This window comes from Cyanistes caeruleus, chromosome 4 (assembly GCF_971803275.1).
Source record: "Cyanistes caeruleus chromosome 4, bCyaCae1.hap1.1, whole genome shotgun sequence".
Lineage (NCBI taxonomy): Eukaryota > Metazoa > Chordata > Aves > Passeriformes > Paridae > Cyanistes > Cyanistes caeruleus.
In genome coordinates, this window is record NC_141704.1 from 22,569,512 (window position 1) to 22,588,621 (window position 19,110).

General features: G+C 37.9%; 1 protein-coding gene across 3 annotated transcripts in view; it reads right to left on the reverse strand.

The window, feature by feature from the left end:
• The window catches only part of CPED1 (cadherin like and PC-esterase domain containing 1), a 146,397-nt gene that overhangs the window by 57,699 nt on the left and 69,588 nt on the right, over positions 1 to 19,110 (reverse strand). For all 3 annotated transcript variants that reach the window (XM_086886999.1, XM_086886998.1, XM_086887000.1), the window contains 4 exons: positions 17,842 to 17,909; positions 17,479 to 17,523; positions 15,430 to 15,616; positions 12,463 to 12,631 (listed from right to left, as the gene is read on the reverse strand). In XM_086886999.1, coding sequence (XP_086743125.1) covers positions 12,463 to 12,631; positions 15,430 to 15,616; positions 17,479 to 17,523; positions 17,842 to 17,909 — 469 coding nt within the window. The remainder of the gene's footprint in view (positions 1 to 12,462; positions 12,632 to 15,429; positions 15,617 to 17,478; positions 17,524 to 17,841; positions 17,910 to 19,110) is intronic.

The following is a 19,110-nucleotide window of genomic DNA, read 5'->3' on the forward strand; positions in this document are numbered from 1 at the left end:
GCAGGTAAATGACCTTCAAGACTTCATTTAAACTTCAAGCTCATTTTCTTCCAGTATCTAGTCAGACCCTAGGTCACCCTTACTGAGGTACTCATGTGTTCCATTCTGTTTTCTGCAATGCATCCCATCTTTTCTCTATGAGTTTAGTTTTAACTGGTCACCATTTTCATTGCAACATTCTGCAAATAATTTAAGTAGATTATTATAAATGTTTATATTTATTTCAATTTGAATAAGTAAAAATAGATCACTGGGTAATATTTTCATTCATAATCCTTTAGTTAACAAGCATCTGTAATGGCTGGAGCTTCGTATCCTAAAGGGAGCAAGACTGAACTTGATGCTGACCTGACTGCAGCTACCCTGATGTAATTGATTTAAATTTTTCACTCGTTCATATCTACACACTCTAGCCCTGAACAAAATGAGAAACACTGTCCACCAGCATTCTACACTCTTTTATGTTGCATTAGGTTTAGTAAACATCTAACTTGACAACATTCAGCACACAGGTAGTTCAATTTATTTGTGCAGCTAAACAAAATAGATTGAAAGCACACACACACACAAGGATTAAATGGCCTGAATTCCAGATGGCTTGCTTGCTCCATAAAGTAACAGTATCTGCTGAGATGATCATGGTACTGTAGTTCTTTCTCCTTACCAAATACATGCAGTAGGAAGTCTTCCTCTGCTCTTTTGTCATCTTCTTTGCTGCTCTCCTATTTCATGACCTCTGAGTTAATCCTTCTATTCTTCCTATTAGCGAGTTTAAGCAGGCAAACTTCAAACAGACTAGTGATGGGTCACAAGGTTTAATGGGCATGTAGATAATCATCTAAATTACATTTCTGCAGCTGATGGGCCAGACAGGCTTAGAGAGTAACTTTACCAGCTTTCACTGTTAATCAGCAAGGATTGTGTGTCTCAGTACATATCTGCCTTTGCCTGCCTCCCCGAGGGCTTGGGTCATACTGACTGATTAACAAAGGCAGCTGCATTAGCTTTCTTCTCCTGAAAAGTGTGGCATGGAGGCCCAAATGACTTGAAAGGCAAATGTGACCACAGCTCAAACACCAAGCACTCTCTTCTCATCACTGTGGAATTGCTGGCCCTCCTCTTGCAGGTTATGATACTCAGCACAACAGTTGTTGCCAATTTTCATGATCTGTTAACACTTAGGAAGCCTTATGCTGAAGCTCTTCTTTCACATCTATTGTGGTATCATCAAGGGGAAAATTCAACAGGCTATTTCACATTTTCTGATGAATTTGAGAGCAGTGTATGAGGTGAACTGAAAAGAATACAACAATTGCACTGTCAATTATGAATGCCCTGGATTTCAGCTTTGAAACACAAACTGCGGAAGGCCAGGTAAAGAGAATAACAGTTCTCTGTAGGATACTGAGATTTTACAGCTACAGAAATAGCAATGGATCTATACTGTGAAACTGATTTTCTCAGCAAAGAAAAGTGTATCAAATCTGAGTCTCTTCTTTGTGATATATGGGTGATTGTGTTTTATAGAAATTATTGTGTTTTATACCTATCCTGATTCCAAAAGTAACAAGAGCAGTTAGTGATATATGGGTGATTGTGTTCTATAGAAATGATTGTGTTTTATACCTATCCTGATTCCAAAAGTAACAAGAGCAGCGGTGGATTGGCTTCCTGACTTTGTCAGAAATTTGTCCTTCAGGTGTTGGACTCATCTTGCATTGTAAATGCTTTTCAATGACTCATTTTACTGCTCTTTACAAGTTGTTAAACACAAAATTAGACCAATTAAACTATAATTATCCATGCAAGAAGCTTTTACCATCTTACTCAGGAGCAACATAGGCCGAAACCAGCAGTCTTTAGAACGGTAAAACCTTTTTCATACATTTAATAGCTTTATACAGAAAAGAATCTGACACGACAGCTAGGATTCTATTTTGGACTTCAGTTAAGAACATTCTACAAGAAGCTACTGAGGAACAAAATAAATATAATCTACAACACTGATGTCCTTTATTTGTCTCTTGAACTTCAAGAAAAGAAGTTGAATTCTGAGCTTCCAAAGTTTCTCTAGATGAAACTACAAAACGTCTAGGTTTCTGTGACCTAGGTATAACTACTTACTGATGTTAGAGACATACATGAGTTAAGCTAATTCTCCAGTCCATGAAGTATGCAATTTCTCAAGCTTCTTAACAAGAGTTACCAAATTTCCCACTTTTATCATGGACAGGCCCAGAACTCAAGGACTGACCCATTTTGTGATAAAATCTTCAGGTTTCAGTTTGGTTTTGAGGTATTCACTGAGATACGGAATTATACAATTTTCCAATTTTTGTATGGTGGCCTATGTAAGTTACTGACACCTGGAGCCACAGCACCCGAAGCTCTTTCAAGCAGAACAAAAATATCTGTACCACATCATGAGACCCACAGCAGAATTCTGGTTATGTCTCATCTTCTTTACCAAAACAGCGCAAAGGGAAAACAATCTGCATTTCAAATATGCATTGTGACCATATAGCTGTAAGTGACAGCCTTTATGCAGTGCAGCAATAAATCACTCTTCATTGTTCTATTGTGCCATTTGGCTGAATTGCAGAATTATCCTTTTTGCTTTTATTTTACCAAATGAGGATTTTATGTCTGTCATTAGAAGTTGAGACAAATTGCTATTAAGCCTTACAATGTCATTACTATTACTCATTGGACTTCCCTTTATATTTTCATAACAACCTATACCCTCTATTTTACTTTACAGCTTTTCAATGCCAAAATGCCACCAATAATTTCTACTAGCATCAAAAGCTGAGATGATCAAAGACTAGAAATTATTTCTGGAGATGCAATAGGAGGTATACTCTTTTCTAAAGACTCATTTTTTGATCCTACATGTTAAGAAATAAGTCTGGTAGGTTAGATACACGGAAGTCAAAGGGAGTCTTGTCCCTATTCAAAGGACTTGAATTATGGATATTTTTCTTTTCTTTTACCATTATACACATCGCAAAATTTGGCACTGAAGCTGTTACTAAATCCAAATGATAGTCTACTTGGAGAGTCCCAAAACTGGAAGAGCTGAGGTGTACAGCTGTGTAACTAAGGAACATGCAACTTCTGTGTGCCTCTAACATGAGTTTACATAGTGTTACCATACATCCCTCATGATATGTCTAGGAGCACGGCACAAAGTCTTGCAGAGTAACAAGCTCATGTTCCAGAAACTGTGATATTTCATTAATATGTAGCTGTAATGGCCTGTGTGCCATGTAGCACATTGTTCCTTGTATTTAGACCTGCTTGCACACAGTCAGCACAAAGAGCCTCCTCCCTCTACTCCCACATCAGCCTTTTAACGAGTGCCACAGTTCACCAAAAAATGTAACCAAGGCAATAGAGAGCCCTGGTGTACCACACAAAGCTGTTGAAGTTTAACCCTAACAATGACTTTTGCTTCAATACAGACCGCAGTGACCATTTATAAAAAACCCCACAGATTTATGCTCAACATACACTTTGCAAATACTACACCCATATGCCTGTACTGTGATTTATAAAGTGGCAGCCTGATCATGGCTGTAATGCTTTGTGTGCTGTCGTACAGTGCAAGTTATTTCTAATTAATGAACTTTCTCTTTGTGAATCACGCAGCATTCAATACATTGACAGACTGCAAACACCGACACAGCTATTTACCCAAAACATACACTAAATATTTCAGTTCAGAAACTTTGGATGACCCCTTCTTCTTCCCTACCCCCTTCAATTACTGTACTTTTAAATGTCACTGGATTTTCTGGAACTTGTAAAAGAGAACTGCTAAACTCAGACTTTCAAGTTTTCATAATTATGTGGTTCATTCAAAAACCTGTAAGGGTTTATGCTTTACTGAGCAGCTGATTTTTAAGTTCTGATATTGTATAGTTGAAAATGGAAGCATCAAAAGATTATGGGCTTCACTCTACCTTCCTAATTTAGCCTAGTTAATGTAGGAAACGCATAATCCTGACCCAGTATGGTGATTGAGAAGGCTAAACTAGGCTCCCCGTGGAATCATGGAACAACAGCAGCTGGTGGAGGGAAACAGAGTCCTCAAGTACATCATCTGTTCCCCTCCAGAGATCCCAGGTGCCCTCACAAGGTAATATCATTAGTACAACATTAGGGCATGACTCAAGAGAACCTGCCTCTGCCTGCCCAGTGGCTGGCTCCAGCAGTGCCTTTCTGTAGGTAGGAGCAGCCAGAAGGAAGCAACCCAAATAGGCTGGGCCAGGACCCCCCCCAAACACTCTCTCTCGGCTGGCCTCAGGTTGGGGTGATTTGAGAGTGTGGCTCCCTCTTTTCCCTATAGGAAAAGTCATCATCCATCAGTCCATCAAGCTATACCTCTCTGCTTGAATTGCACCACAATACAGCAATGCATGGAGAAACTACTGTGTAGGGCAGAGAGAGGAAGCAAGAATAAGCACAAAAAAAGTGTGGTATGAGGAATCTTTTGCAAAAGTTACTGCTAACAGTTCTCTAGCAAAATATAAGTGATTCCAGTAGTGTTTCTGGACCTGTATTATATTAAAACCATCAAAAATAAGAGCAAAGAAGGACTATAACTGAAAATCTAAATATGTGGGATGATTGCCTGATAACTTAGCACAAACAAAAAACCACATAACTGACAAAAATTATATAAAAATAGGTTTTCTGATAAACTCTTCCAGAGAACAGTGTTCTCCCAGGAGCAGAATTGCCTACCCAGCATTTACTGTCATCTGTCTCCTTTCACAGCCACCCACAATGATTTGCTGCTATTATTTAAAAAGACATTTTAATCCCTTGGTTAAAGGCAAGGAATCAGAAAAATCTGGATCTCTTCCAGTCTTTACTAACAGTCTGTCATGGGCTCAGACATAGCAGTGTATCTACAGAATCTGCACCCACAGCACTGTATCAGCCTCAGCATCTCCCCATCCTGTAGCACCATAGGGAGCAGCCATTGTAAGGCTGAAATTCCAACCATACACCCCACTATCACCAGTGGGATTTTGTTCACCAGTTGCAATCATACAGGTCACATTTTAACTCCCTGACATTTTTAGTCATGCAATTATGAGTTTCTCCTTGGCTAGTTTATGGGCAGATCTTCATCTTCTCTAATGTATCATGCACACTCATGGGATTACATCAGTGATTGTGTGAAAGGGAGGAATGGCCTGAGCGCACAAAAGAATGGAATTGCTCTGTCAGGTCATTGAGGTTTATCTTTCATCACATAATTTTTATCTAATGACATTTTTCTGTGGCAGCATAGCAGCAAAATAACAATTCAAGTCAGGAGTCACCTAACTGAGTATCTAGGAGGGTGGGACGTTCCTAGTAAGACTGTGCTAAACTGCAAACACATAAAGGAAGAAAAGAATGGTAGGAGATACTAAATTTCCCACTGCTGAGGTAGGAAGTGCTACAACCAACCCTAGTTGTGTCAATAAACTCAGTGGTGCTAAAGTGGTATCACTCTTGACTTAACAAGTTCTTATCCACAAGAGTGCCAGCCAAGGAAAAGGAACATTGGAAAAACTAAGGCTGAAAGCTACCTATACATTTCTCAGTCTTTAAGGCCTAATTATTATAGCAACTTAAAACTTCTTCTAGTTAATGATTATAAACAAAATTAGCTCATGGGTGTCATCCCTGTCACTATTGGCTTATAATTGTAGGATCATTGAATCAGTATTCATACAGATTGTCTCAAAGCACTGGCGGCAATTGATCCATCAGTGATCCATGTAACACACCATTTCCCAAGTCAGTGCACTGTAATAATGACAAATGTAGCTGCTGCTACATGGAAACATCTGCTCTCTTCAGTCTCTGCCTGAAACTTCTGGAAGCATTTCCTGGAGGGTATCTGGTATTAATCTTGTATCTCATGTTTAACAGGAAACTTAGCTACATAGAGAAGACTAAGCACAACAAATATAAAATCAGGAGCCTAGTAAACTGGAAGACTGTAAACTTTTCTCTGGGCAGCTGGAGCCAACATGATTTTGAGCCTTAAAGTTTGGGCTTTGTAATGTGGCATCCCCAAAGTATTGGAGAGTAGGATGATGATCCTAGTCACGCACAGCCCACAGAATAAAATTATAAATTTTTATTCCATGCTCAAAGCAAGATATGCCTAAATAGAAGCACATACAAACTCATTCTTTTGTTATTACTTTCCATTTTATGCCCAAGTTGTGCCCATTTTCTCTGTGTGGCCTCTTCAAAGTGCAGCAGATGTCTCACTGAACACTGATTATATGAACTTGTGACTACCAGATGATAGTGCAGACTGTCTATGAAGTTAACTTTGTTGGTGAAAGACAGGCTTGACTTCTAAAGCATTATATTAATTCCTTTAGATGGTGGATCTATGCTCTGTTGTGTTTTTGGGACAGTTCCTTAAAGCAACAGATTCTGGCTGCTGATTAAGGTGTCAGCCTAACAGCAACATCCTGATTCTGCGATCCAAAAGGAGTTTAGCACAGAACTGCATAAATATAAAGAATATCCCTCACAATGGTTAATTATTCCTATGACTCATCTACAGAGCAATGCTTTAAATCATCACAGAAGTCTTTGGTATAATTAAGAAAATGTGGTAAGCTTTCTCTCCCCAGTGGTATAGATGTTGACAAAGACAGAACACGCTGACTTGACAAAGTTTGCTCTGAGACACATTAACCCTCTACATGAAAATTAACTAAGTGTATTTATTATTTACATTTCTCACTTCTACATCCTCTTAAGTACACTTTTTTAAAGCACCAAGTTGTGTTCTTAAATTTAGGTCTTTGTTCAGTTTATACTTACAGTGAATGGTGATTAAACATCCCTTGATCTTTAAATACTTTAAAACATCTTCAAGTAGTTTTTTAGATTATCTTAAGATGTTGTTTGACATAAATATTGAGGAAAATTACTAAAAACTTCAGAAGTTTTATGCAAATGAATTCAGTCATAAGCATTGCCTGGCATATACAATGGAAAAGAATTCAGCCATATGTTTCTGTCGGGACAGGTACTCAATAATTTGGAATTGCTCCCCTGAAATTAATTGAACCATGTTGACATACAGCAGTTGAAGATGTAAGACTTCAGCCTTCTCCTTATGGCAGTCTCTTTCTATTAGCTCTCTATTTTGTGGCTTTCACCTGACCTGCTGACAATTTAACACATGTTCAGTTTGCTATGTATTTGCTCCTCAAGGCTATGTGAACCTCACTTCATTTTTCCTGGGAAGTGGGTTTCAGTCACACAGCAACAAAATAATTTATAAGTTAAGAGCAATGCACACATACTTCTAGTATTTTGTGTGTTTCCACTCTTAAATCACTTCTAAAATTTTTGAACATGAAGCTCCTGTTCATTTAAAACCAGCAAGAGCTTTAAACCAAATCTCAGTGTGAATTTCTTTCATGAAGAAAAAAAGTTGCCTTAAACAGCACCCATTAACCCTTCTTCTGTGCTCAGCAGCTCATTTCTGCCCCTGCACTTTCCACTCCCTTGTGTTCACATAGAGAGAATGAGAACCCCATCCTAGGAACTAGTTCATTTTTTAAAAAGTTTTCCCATCTGGTTCATGAGTAGCTGCAGGCAGGGAAAGGGATGCTTAAGTTGGCATTGATCCTGGAAAACATGATTGTCATACTGTGCTCTCACCAGTGCTTCTGAGGAAAATTTAGACTTGGCTCTTTCAGATCTAATGAATGAGCTTTTTGGTTGTCCCAGCCACTCCCTCCTTGAAAAGAGTTAGCATTCTGGACTGCACAATGGCTAAAATATCTAACAGTTATACAAATTTTGAATGCTAAAAATTTTAAGTCAAATAGTCCCCACTGAATCAAAGTATCATCTTTTGAATAACAACAACAAAAAAAGTGAACTCAAACTATTTTTTTTGACGCCTGGGGCATTTTTATGTTGTTTTCTGAAAAATTCAGAACCACTGAAAAAAAATTTCACCAACTCTATACCTGAGAAGGCAGAGGAATGCAATGCATGCCTGCTCTTATAATTGATATTCTTTTTTGCTCTAAAAGGGAAGTAAGCTAACTTTGCAAATAAGATACAGTCTGGTTGCTGATATAATTAGTCTGTAGTTCCAGAGATGCATGTTCCATGCCTTTTCAAGCAAGACACTCAAAACTGCCAAGAGAGTCAGCTGCTGCAACAATAACTACTGCAAAACCCAAGAGTCTGTTCATGGCATTCACAATGTCCTTAGACAGAAGAAATGGGTCGTTTGTAATGGTGATCACACTGAACCTAATGAAGCTAATGAGAAATTCAGAAGAGACTTGTGTGCATCCAGCCTGTCCGACTACAGGACAAGTTCTTTGTTTCTCTCATAAGGTGTTTGGTTCCTTCTCTTTTTTTTTTTTTTTTTGACATTATTTAATATTTGCAAGATTCTTTGAAATCTTTCCATGTAAGTAGTAGGCAAAGAGTTTCTATAATTGACAATATTTGCTTTTACATTCCAGTATGAAAAGCTTTGCAATGGCAACAGTACACGGTTTAAAACAAAGTAAAACCATTTTATTTTCCTTTGGAAATCTATAACTTGAGCTAAAATTTCTTCCATCTGCACTCCAAAAAGTCTGTACTAAAGTTAAATATAGTTAATATGCTAGTCTTAGGTCTTAATTGCTTTTTGATCAATGGAAGTTTAGTAGACAGACAGAAATAAACATGTTCTTGCTAGCATCTTGTTTCCAGCTGCATTGCAGCCATTTAGTGTTTTACAGTCAGCAATGCTATGCCAGTATCTCATCATAAGCTCTGCTGGGCTTCTTAAGCTCCCAGAAAAAGAATATGATAAAAGGATTTACAAAAATGCAAGAGATAATAATACATAAGAACAAGATGTTCTATAGAAATCAGGAAAGTTTTTGAAGCTGTCTGTAAGTTCATTCTTTCAGACCTGGAAAAGCTGTAGGACAGCATTGATTTTGTAATAAAATGTACAAATGCACAAAAGAAAATGACAGAGAATGAAACACACTATGCTATAAAATATAGCATTAGCTATCCATTGGTCTCAACATAAATGCAAACCCAAATAATTAACTGTATTATTAAAAGACAACAACAACAAACCAAACCCAAACTCACCCACAACCAAACCAACTGACCAAACAAACAAACAAACAAAACAAGCCATGTGGCAACAATACACTGTAGGTACAAATAGATACAGAAGTTTACAGGGTCAAAAAAGTTTCCCTAAGCACATCTGCAGTTACTCTCTATGATTGCAACTAGGCAAATATTAACAGTCAAAGAGGCAGCATCCACACATTTCAAGTGAGGCATAGATAGATTTGTTTGCATTTTAAAGATAATGGGCAGTGCAAGAATGAGTAAAATATTTTGTCCTTTATGACAGTATGTACATAGTCTGTGATCTTTCACCTGAGAGTGATGCTGATAACTATGTCTTAAGAGCTCGCTGTTTTTTCTGCTGACTGCCTTGGATTATGACTGTCTTCCATATCACAGCTTCACAGGTGATAATGAAATGACAACACTTCTTTCAGGAATACTTAATTTGAATATTGCCAGCAATTGCACAACATTAAGTTCCAGCACAAATCAATAGCCTCTCCATTTGCAGTCCCAACAATACTGTCAAAATGCAGAACACAGAATGGAAGGCAACAAAATCTGCTGAAGGTGCTATTGTGAGATGACCATTCATCCTCCAATAATTTGGTTTTAATGGGGATATTACAGCTGCTATCAAAAACTACAGGAGACAGTATTTTTTTCCCTTTTTAGGGGTTTCAAGGCTTGGAACCACACATTTCTCAACTCAATACCTCTAAATTAACCCACGATTATTCAACTGCATGAGAATTGTTAGACTGTTGGAAACCACATCCCACATTCTGTCTTTTTATAGTAAGCTTCCTTATAGTATCATCTTGCAGTGAAACCTGAATATCTTAATGAGATTAAACATTAAAGGAAGTGAGGAAAAAAAGCTGCTGGATTAGAATTTTAACTGAAGCCTTCTATGAGAAAGACCACACCACTATCAGTGGCCTTTCTCTCCTCATGTGTGATCCCACTTGCACCTAGTCAAGTGTCCAAAGGAGACTCCATCAGTTCACTCTGTATTTATCCTTTTTCTTTTAAAACAGGGTCTCATTACTAACAGAACAGGTATTCATGCCACTGATGAGGGTGTATCAACTGGCTCTGCAACACTGCAAAAATTTCTCTAGTATGAAGAGCAAAATATAATGATCTGTTTAAGACCTGAGTTCTGTATTGATAAAAAAAAATGATTCTAAGCAAAAGGTGATACATTCTTTCTAGCAAATAGGAAAAAAATGCAGACTTTTAAGTGTTTTAGAATGCCATTTCTATCTGCAGCTCCAGCCTTTGTTTGTTTTTTAAAGGCACTCTCTGATAAGTTTGCCTCTAACATATCTAAAAGTTGTTTTAGAATCTCATACTGTATCTTCACAGTGGTTATTAGATACCACAAGAATGCTTTTCATCTCATTTTTACCCTAAACTCCTGAAGTCATCCCTAGCTCTGAACAATTGTATTAGTTAAAAGGCAGTTATTCACAGAGGAGCACAAAACCAAGCTAAATCAAAAGAAATTTCTAAAACACTTTTTCTGTTTATCAGTCTAGATCTCTTTGCCTTCACAGTGCTTCAAAGATTCATACTCAGTCTCATAAATGATATCATAAAACATTAACAACAGTGTAAACTCTGGTGTGGGAAGATATTTTTGAGGTTGAATTCCTGTTCCTACACTCAGATATGTGTCCCAAATAAGGAAACAAAAAGAGCTTTCCTCACATCTTTCCAGCCAGTGTGTTCTCCTAGCAACATAACTCCAGATCAACTTACTACTCTTCTCCTTTTCATATTAAGTCATACTTTAGATGTGAAGCAGGTTGCTGTATAACTGAACTGAAATCTCAGGTATTATATGTGTTTATTCTTATTTTACTGTAGCAACTACTACATGTAGTGTTGAGTCAGTGCAAATCGCAAAGGTCCTTGACCTTTTGAGCTTGTAAGAGAAGTATAAAAGAAGAGACAGAGAATAGGTGGGGGCCCAGACATCACCATAATCAGGTATTCAGGTCAGCAGGCAGTACACTATGACTACTACCTGCATTTTCTCTGGCAGTCCTGATTTACAGATTGAGATAATTATTGCCAACACAGAACTTGCTATCAACATTTATAATCTCTGACTCCTGTTTTAAGTCCTACTGCTTATTTCTCCCCAAGAAAAAATCCCTCTTGATCTGCCACATCATATAAATGCTCTGCCTTCTACCACCCTGGTCTCCCAACCTCTTCTGCAGTATATGGAAAGAAACCAGGGAAGGATAGCAAGTTTTGCTAAAGGATATACTAAGATCTTTGTACAGAAAATAAATAAAGATATGATTAGATATTTGACATAAACAAGCATGACAGTTTCAACACAATTGTTTAAAAAATTCTGCTTCTTGGTTGCAGAATTAATTGTGACAAAACATATTACTCCTGGATGCCCTGGAACAAACCCACCAATCCTGTTAATCTGCCTATAATTTCACAGAAAAATGCACTGCCCACGATTACCATTTACAATGTCACTTCCCTCTTTGAACTGTCAGGTTTATCTTTGCCCATCATATCAAGCAGCAACCAACATTTAGTCCTCAAACTTTGCAATACAAAGAGCTTTCATCCAGCATGTGTCCCAGGTTTTCTCTCTTCTGCATAATATTTTTATCACTATAGTTTCACAAACTGAAACCTTCACTGTTACTTTCATTAGATTTATTCCATTTTTGTGTCTAATTTAGTCTGAGATCCCCTTTCCCAGCCCTTATTAAGCCATATTGGACAGATTCTGGTCCTTTTTTCATTCAACAGACCCACTCCTTCCTAAGGACTGCTATTTGTTGGGAGTAAATTATGTGCACTCCCAAATTTGTATTTGGATAAATGCAAAGTAAGCAACAATTATCCCTTCCTTTGGAATTATGAGTGAAGGTTTTTTTTAATTGTGTTTATTGATCTAGAATAAACAGTTTTCATTCATAAATTATCTGGCAGCATTTGTCTTGGACACTGGTAAGTAGACTGTCATCATAAATATCTTCCCTGGATTACCATGGCTCCAATGTTAGAGTGAGACAGTTATGAAAAGTCGTAAGAAATTTTTGGCTGACCAAAGTAAGGATTAATTCACCTGGATCTCTCAAATACATGGTAACAGGTACTGACTCTGGGCTTGCCTTTTATATCTAAAGTGTTCTGTAAATGCTGAATTTCATACAATCTCAACAAAAACTGGCTCTGCATGAGCTTTTGCTCATGTACCCTAATTTCTACCATGAAATAAACAGAATCCAGCTATTCCTACTAATTTGTATAGCAAAAGAATGTAGACAATACCTGCACAAACCCACACATCATATAGTCATCAAACAAAGGGAGGCTAGGGCGGTCTTCTCGATAAATTGTGATTCTGTAGCTGCTCACAACCTCAGGGCTGGGCTGTGAATCATCCGTTAAGAGAATGATGACTTTGTTCAATCCAAGGCCAAGCGGGTAGTTAGCATTGCTGTATGACAAAACAGGAAAGAAGTGCAATAAACACTCAAGAAACAAAGATTTTACACTCTTATCTATGGCTGTTAAACTTGCTCCTAGAGGCTTCTATTAGTAACATTTTCTTTCTCTTATAAAATACATGAGATTTTAAATAAATCAGTGCAAAATAGGATTTGTGAGTATTTGAAGTTCTTTCAAGAAGACAAAATATTGAGAGTGAAATATAGTGAAAGCAGTGGCAGTGACAAATATTCTGACATGAAATCTGTGAATGAAATAATTAGGACAATAATTCCTGACAGGCCCAAATTTGTGATAAAGTCAGCAGGGAGACAAATACAATCAGAAATGTAGCTAGCTGCTGAAATTGTCCACTAGCCAAATGTGATGGATTCCCAGACAAACTGCTCAGACAAACTAGAGCAAACTAGAACAAAGCTGAGCTGCGTTCTTCTTCCTTTAGCAGGGAAATAAATGCTGAAAGACACAGAACCTGCACATGCAGGACTTTTATTTTTCAGTTTAAAGAACATCTTGCTATTCTTTTTAATTCTACAAGGTTTTTTTGAGGTTTTTCACATATATTCATGCTGACTGCCAAGGCAGTTAACATTAAAACAGAGAAATGTTGGGGGAAGAATTTAATGACAGTTTCTTTTGAAATGATTAAGACTGATTTCTTATTGAAAGGACAGGAAACATATTGGGCATTAGATCAGTAACAACTGCACAGACTTTCTGGTTAGTAGCAGACATTCTAGGTCAAAGCATCTGCTTCCCAGTCAGTCAAAAGGTGGTGTGTTGGTTAAGCACTTCATGTCATGAAGCAAAGTTAGATCTGAAACGGTTAAGAATTTTTCTTCCCCAGTAAATCACTGTCACTGTACTCCCATTTATCTACACACTAATGGTTAGTATGTAAATAAGCCCGTTCTCTGGTTCTGAGGTACCTGACCCAGATAAATAAACAGTTTATTCCTCCCAACCTTAAAACCAGGTCATACCCAAAATACCTATTGGTATTGTCCCTGGTACATGCTGTTGTCTCTGACAGCGCTATTTGGGAAAGCAAAAACTGTGCCAGGGTTCATAGCAGCAATTAAACATCATGGTTTATTGTGGGTCAGTGCTCAAACACGATGTTTAGTGATGGCTGCTCTCTCCTCTATCGTCCAGCTTTATAGTTCTCTAAAAGATCACATAAGCTGGGATCCTTGTGGATGACAAGATAACCCACTTAGTGGATGAGAAAAAGACTGTGCCTGTTGCCTACTTTAGTGAAGCCCTTGGCACTGTTTCCCACAGCATTCTTCTGGAGAAAACTTGCTGCTCACACCTTATTTTCACATACATTTTGCTGTATAAAAAACTGGCTGTATGGCCAAACCAATCACATGGACATGGAGACTGAGGGCACTGTCAGTCAGTTTGCAGATAACACTAAGTTGGGTGGGAGTGTTGATCTAATGGAGAGAAAAAAGGATCTTCAGAGGGATCTGGATAGGCTGGATGAAAAGGCTGAGGCCAGGTGGATAGGTTCAACAAGGACAAATTAGAGGTCCTCTGTGACTTGGGTCACAGAGCAGGCAGAGCTACAGGCTGTGGACAAAGTGGCTGCAAAGATACCTGGTAGAAAAGGACCTGAGGGTGCTGGTCAAGAGGTGCTGAACATGACCCAGCATGTGCCCAGGTGGCCAAGAAGGTCAGTGGCATTCTGTCCTGTGTCAGGATAAGAATAATGTGGCCAGCAGGACCAGGGCAATGATTGCCCCCATGTACTTGGCATTGGTGAGGCCACACCTCAAATCCTGTGTTCAGTTTTGCGCCCCTCACTACATGAAAGACATTGAGTGGCTGGAGCACATCCAGAGAAGGAAGGAAGCAAGGTGAAGGTACTGGAGCACAAATCTGGTGAGAGGTGGCTGAGGGAGCCAGGGGTATCTATTCTGAAGAAAAGGAGACTGAGGGGAGACCATGTCACTCTTGACAACTGCTGGACAGGAGGTTGTAGAAGGTGGGGGTCAGTCTCCTCTTCCAAGTGAGAGGACAAAAGGAAATGGCTTTAAGTTGCACCAGGGAAGGTTTAGGTTTGATATTAGGAAGAATTTCTTCACTGAAAGGGTTGTCAAGCATCGGAACAGGCTGGCTGCCCAGGGAAGTGGCTGTGTCAACATTATGAGAGCAATTTAAAAGCTGTGTAGATGTGACACTTAGGGATATGGTTAGTGGTGGGCTTGGCAATGCTGGGTTGATAGCTGGACAAGATGATCTTAAGGGTCTTTTCTGATGTGACTTCTGTGATTCTATGACAATCCCCTACAATACAACTATGACAAAAATGGATCATTCTGAGTTAGTAAACTTCAACTTATTTCTTCTTTTGAAGCCAGCTGCCCTATTTTGACCCATGTAAACAGACCAAGACCAGCAGGGCAGCAGATCAGGGCACTGTGCAAAATTAACACGTGGATACAAAAGCTCAAATTTCCTGTCATCTACTGTGTGCAGTATAGTGATAGTCTCTTCCCACCCAGCTTTGATGCTGTCAGTGACTACAGAAGCTGGGTGAGATACTGGAGCTGTACACTCCATTAAGATAGAGTTAATTACGGCTTGAGAACAACATATTACCATTGCCTTCAGGACATTGGAAATAAATACAAGTTTCTCAGTGTTGAACTCCCTCTGACTTTCCTGTGACTAATCTACTTCTGTCCTGGGTTTTTGTAAACTAAAAAATTTCCAATTAAAAAAAAATTCCAATACTTCCAAAATTAAGTTTTTACACTCATAGTTTGTTGCTCATACCTTGGCCCATTCTTGTCGTCGAGGTGTACATGGCATTGACAATTAGAGGGTTCTGCTCCTATCTTCACTGTCACCATGTCAAATGGCACTTCTGCATAGTATTCTCTGATCTTTGGGTTAAACTGAGGATTCAAGTCCAGCTGTGGACTGGTGAAGATCTGTCTGATATGAGATAGGGTATCTTTATCTGTTCCAAGAAGGCATCAAAGAAAAAAAACATTGTGAAATGTATGAACATTTTGGAACAACATGCAACTTCTGGCAGATTGATACCATGTACAGTGGCAAGATATTTAATGCCTAGTGACTTTGAGATTCATAATCCTGCTGCAAAGTTTTAATGGAGTTTGTAATGGCACTTGAGAGAAATCTGCAGGCCTTGGAGGGATTTTAAACATTCAGTGTCCAATCACTTTAGTCCTAGTCACAAAACTCAAAGCCTGGGTAAGCCTTTGAAAATGGAAGGATTAAGTCTGGGAGATCTGTCTCTAGTTAACTGAAACTTAAAGAAGAGGTAGGCCAAAATTCATAACCTGCTTAGGTACCAGGCCGTGTACAGGGTTTATGTAAAAGTGTAATTTCCAATAAAAATCAAAATAATTTAGACATAAGAGTATTCTTATTGTTCATAAGAACAAGTCACATGGAGATATCAAGACCCATGGGGTCATTTGCAGTACAGCTGGAAGAATGTTTTATTAAAATTCCTATATCAACAAATTCCAGCTCCTTTCCTGTGTATGAAATCTCAACAATCAAATCCTATTTGCTCAAATGTGTCCTTTATTTTATAGTTTGCCAAATTACTCATGAGAATAATTATTTGTTGGCAACCTACTTACAAAAAATATTTTAATCCAGCCTACTGGTTTCAGATTTACAGTATAATACATTCAAAACTGCTTTACACATATATTCATTAGTACATGTTTTAAACTGGGTACTTGAGAAAATATTACAGATAGGAAATTACTCTAATATCTAACAAAATCTTGTGGCTTAGAAGGGTAAAAAATGAGGCAAATATTTTTATTTCTAATTTGAAGTATGCGCCCTGAGAACCAAAATGGGGCAATTTGAGAACCCTTTTGCATGGATTAAAATTTAAAGGAAGACATTCCAACAGAAGAACAGAGTTTGGGCTAGTTTTGTAGAGGACAGTTTACCCATTGACACACAGAAGACACTTTGAAAATCTCTACAGATTAATATAAATAGTTCTTCATATTCCGTATGCCTTACTTAGAAATGTTGTCCCACTACTAGCTTAAAAATGAGGAAGAATTTCATAGTAAAATTAATTGAAGTATTTTTAAAATAAAGGATCATGCAATTAGAATGGTGATGCCAATCAGCCAGCCCAGGAGTATTTCTGGCCTCTATCTGGCACAACAATAGCTCCTGAAGGCAGCATGAGATCAGCAACAGAGGGGACATGAGGCTCAATGTGTAGCAAAACCTTTCCACCATAGGGAAATGGCTTCACATTTACAAACGTGCCCCTCAGATAATTTGGGAATAAGGAAGGCAGCAGAAAGCATTGCTACCACCAAAGAAAAACATATTTTTTATCTTTACAGATATTTTAAAACATTTTAAATTTTCCTACAAACAGATATTTTAGAAAAACTCCTCATCTCTTAAGCAGCTCCTTAATACTCCATTATCGAGCTGAAGACAAAGCTTTACAAAAAGCTTATTAAACTCCAGACAAGTTTAAAGGTTTTTCCATAAGAACAAATGTATGCTGAGGTTATTGGAAAGAGGGGAGCAAAAGTCTATTGAAGTGTGACAAGGGATCAATGAGTGCTGGAATACTGACATTAATATGGACATACAGCAGTGTTTAATTTTGGTTTTGAGGCTTATTTAACATAATAGCCCATTTATTGAGTGCTTTATAATCATTCTTGCTATTTAAAAATCCTTTTTTTTTACTCAGTAAAAGCCCACAGATACTCTATTTGCTTAGCGATTATGTAAAGAAACCCAAGACATTTTTTTGAAGAATTTTTTTCCCCTTTGTGGTCTAGAAAGACCTTTACTTACCATAACTGCACTGTCTTTCTCCAGTCTTACTGGAATAATGCAAAGCTGAAAGATAAACAGGAACATATAATAATTTTCTGTTCTCACCTTGATTACTGTCCTACTGGAGAAGCAACCATCTTTTACTTTTAAGAGACACATTGTATTTTTATTCTTTACAGTGCAAGATCTTTAGGCTTGCAAATGCTGCTCCTGGGCTCCATGTACCAATTTACGTAAGATAAGGAAGAAACTTTTATATGTAGTAAGCTAAGACTTTCCAGCTCGAGCACAAGGCAATGTGATCTCAATCCACACATTACCAGACATAATATAAATAGGAAAAACATACTGTGTATAAAAGACCTTACTCTGAACCCTTACCTTCATAGTTCTTTCTGAAGTCAGAAGGAACATTCTGCTTAGGATTCATATTTTCTTGAGAACGTTGCCTGTCAATTCAATAGCAGACATATTTCTATATGAATGTAAGGAACAGAAACAATGAAATATTTCGCAAAAAAATCAGTATTTTAGTATTCTCCACAGAAAAAAAAACCCTTCTGAATTCATATTTCCAGCATTAGAGATATTTAGATATTTCCTGAGTGAACGTAACAGAAAACACACATTCCACAATGCATGGCAGCACATCACATCAATAGAAACAAAAAGAAATAAATTCCAAAACATAGTTGCATTGTTGGGAAAAGGAAGAGTGGATATAGCCAAGAAGAAAATAAACCAAACCATATATTTTACCTGCTTCTATGATAGATTTTTTTGCATACACTTGAGATCAAAGTTAGACTTTGTTCAAAAAGAATTAAATAAAAATAAAGGCATGTAAAGATAAAAATAAAGATAATCTCCGGGGGATTATCTGTACTGACATTAGCATGAATTTCTAAAATGGAACCTCTATGTGTTTTGCTTTGTTTGCAAATGAAGAAAAAATCCTGCGTGTGTGTGTGTGCGTGTGTAAATTCTCTGTGAAAAAAAAGACAAGTCAATTGCAACAAATAATCAACATATCAGTGGTGCCCATATTGTGAACTCTGCAGATTTTTTCTTTCAAGTACAACTTTGGTAGCATGGTAGAAAAAGGGGAGTAGGCCTGTCTTCAATCCAACCCTCTGGCTGATAAGACGTGGTTGGAGGTCCATTAGCATTTCTTGAAGCTTTCACTGGTTTTCCTCCTTGTGTTTCCTTTAGTTCTTGTAATGCAGCTTCTTCCTGGATATTGCAGTTTGGATTTCGAAGGACACAAAGCCACTGTCAAGGAAGGGAGGTGGCAATATTTTTCTGTGCAATCATCCATCACTGATGTTTCAACAGGAGCTTCTGAAAGCAGTATTGAGGTCAATCATGTAAAAAGGTAAACTGTGCAGTGATAAAAAACTGTCCAGGGATAAAACAGATTTCTGCATTAACTCAATGAGATAAGGAAAGAAGCAGCTGGCAGATCTGTGTCTTTGTGTGTGCAAGAAAATGTAGTTCTGAGCTTGCAGTGTCTAGACACCACCCTAATTTCATGCAAATTCATCACCTTCTTCAAAGGAGGCACTTAAACTCTTGGAGGGCTTGCTTTCCAAGTTGTAAGTAATTTTGCACCCCTCCTTATGCTTGTCAAGGAAGTAACAGCTAAAGTCT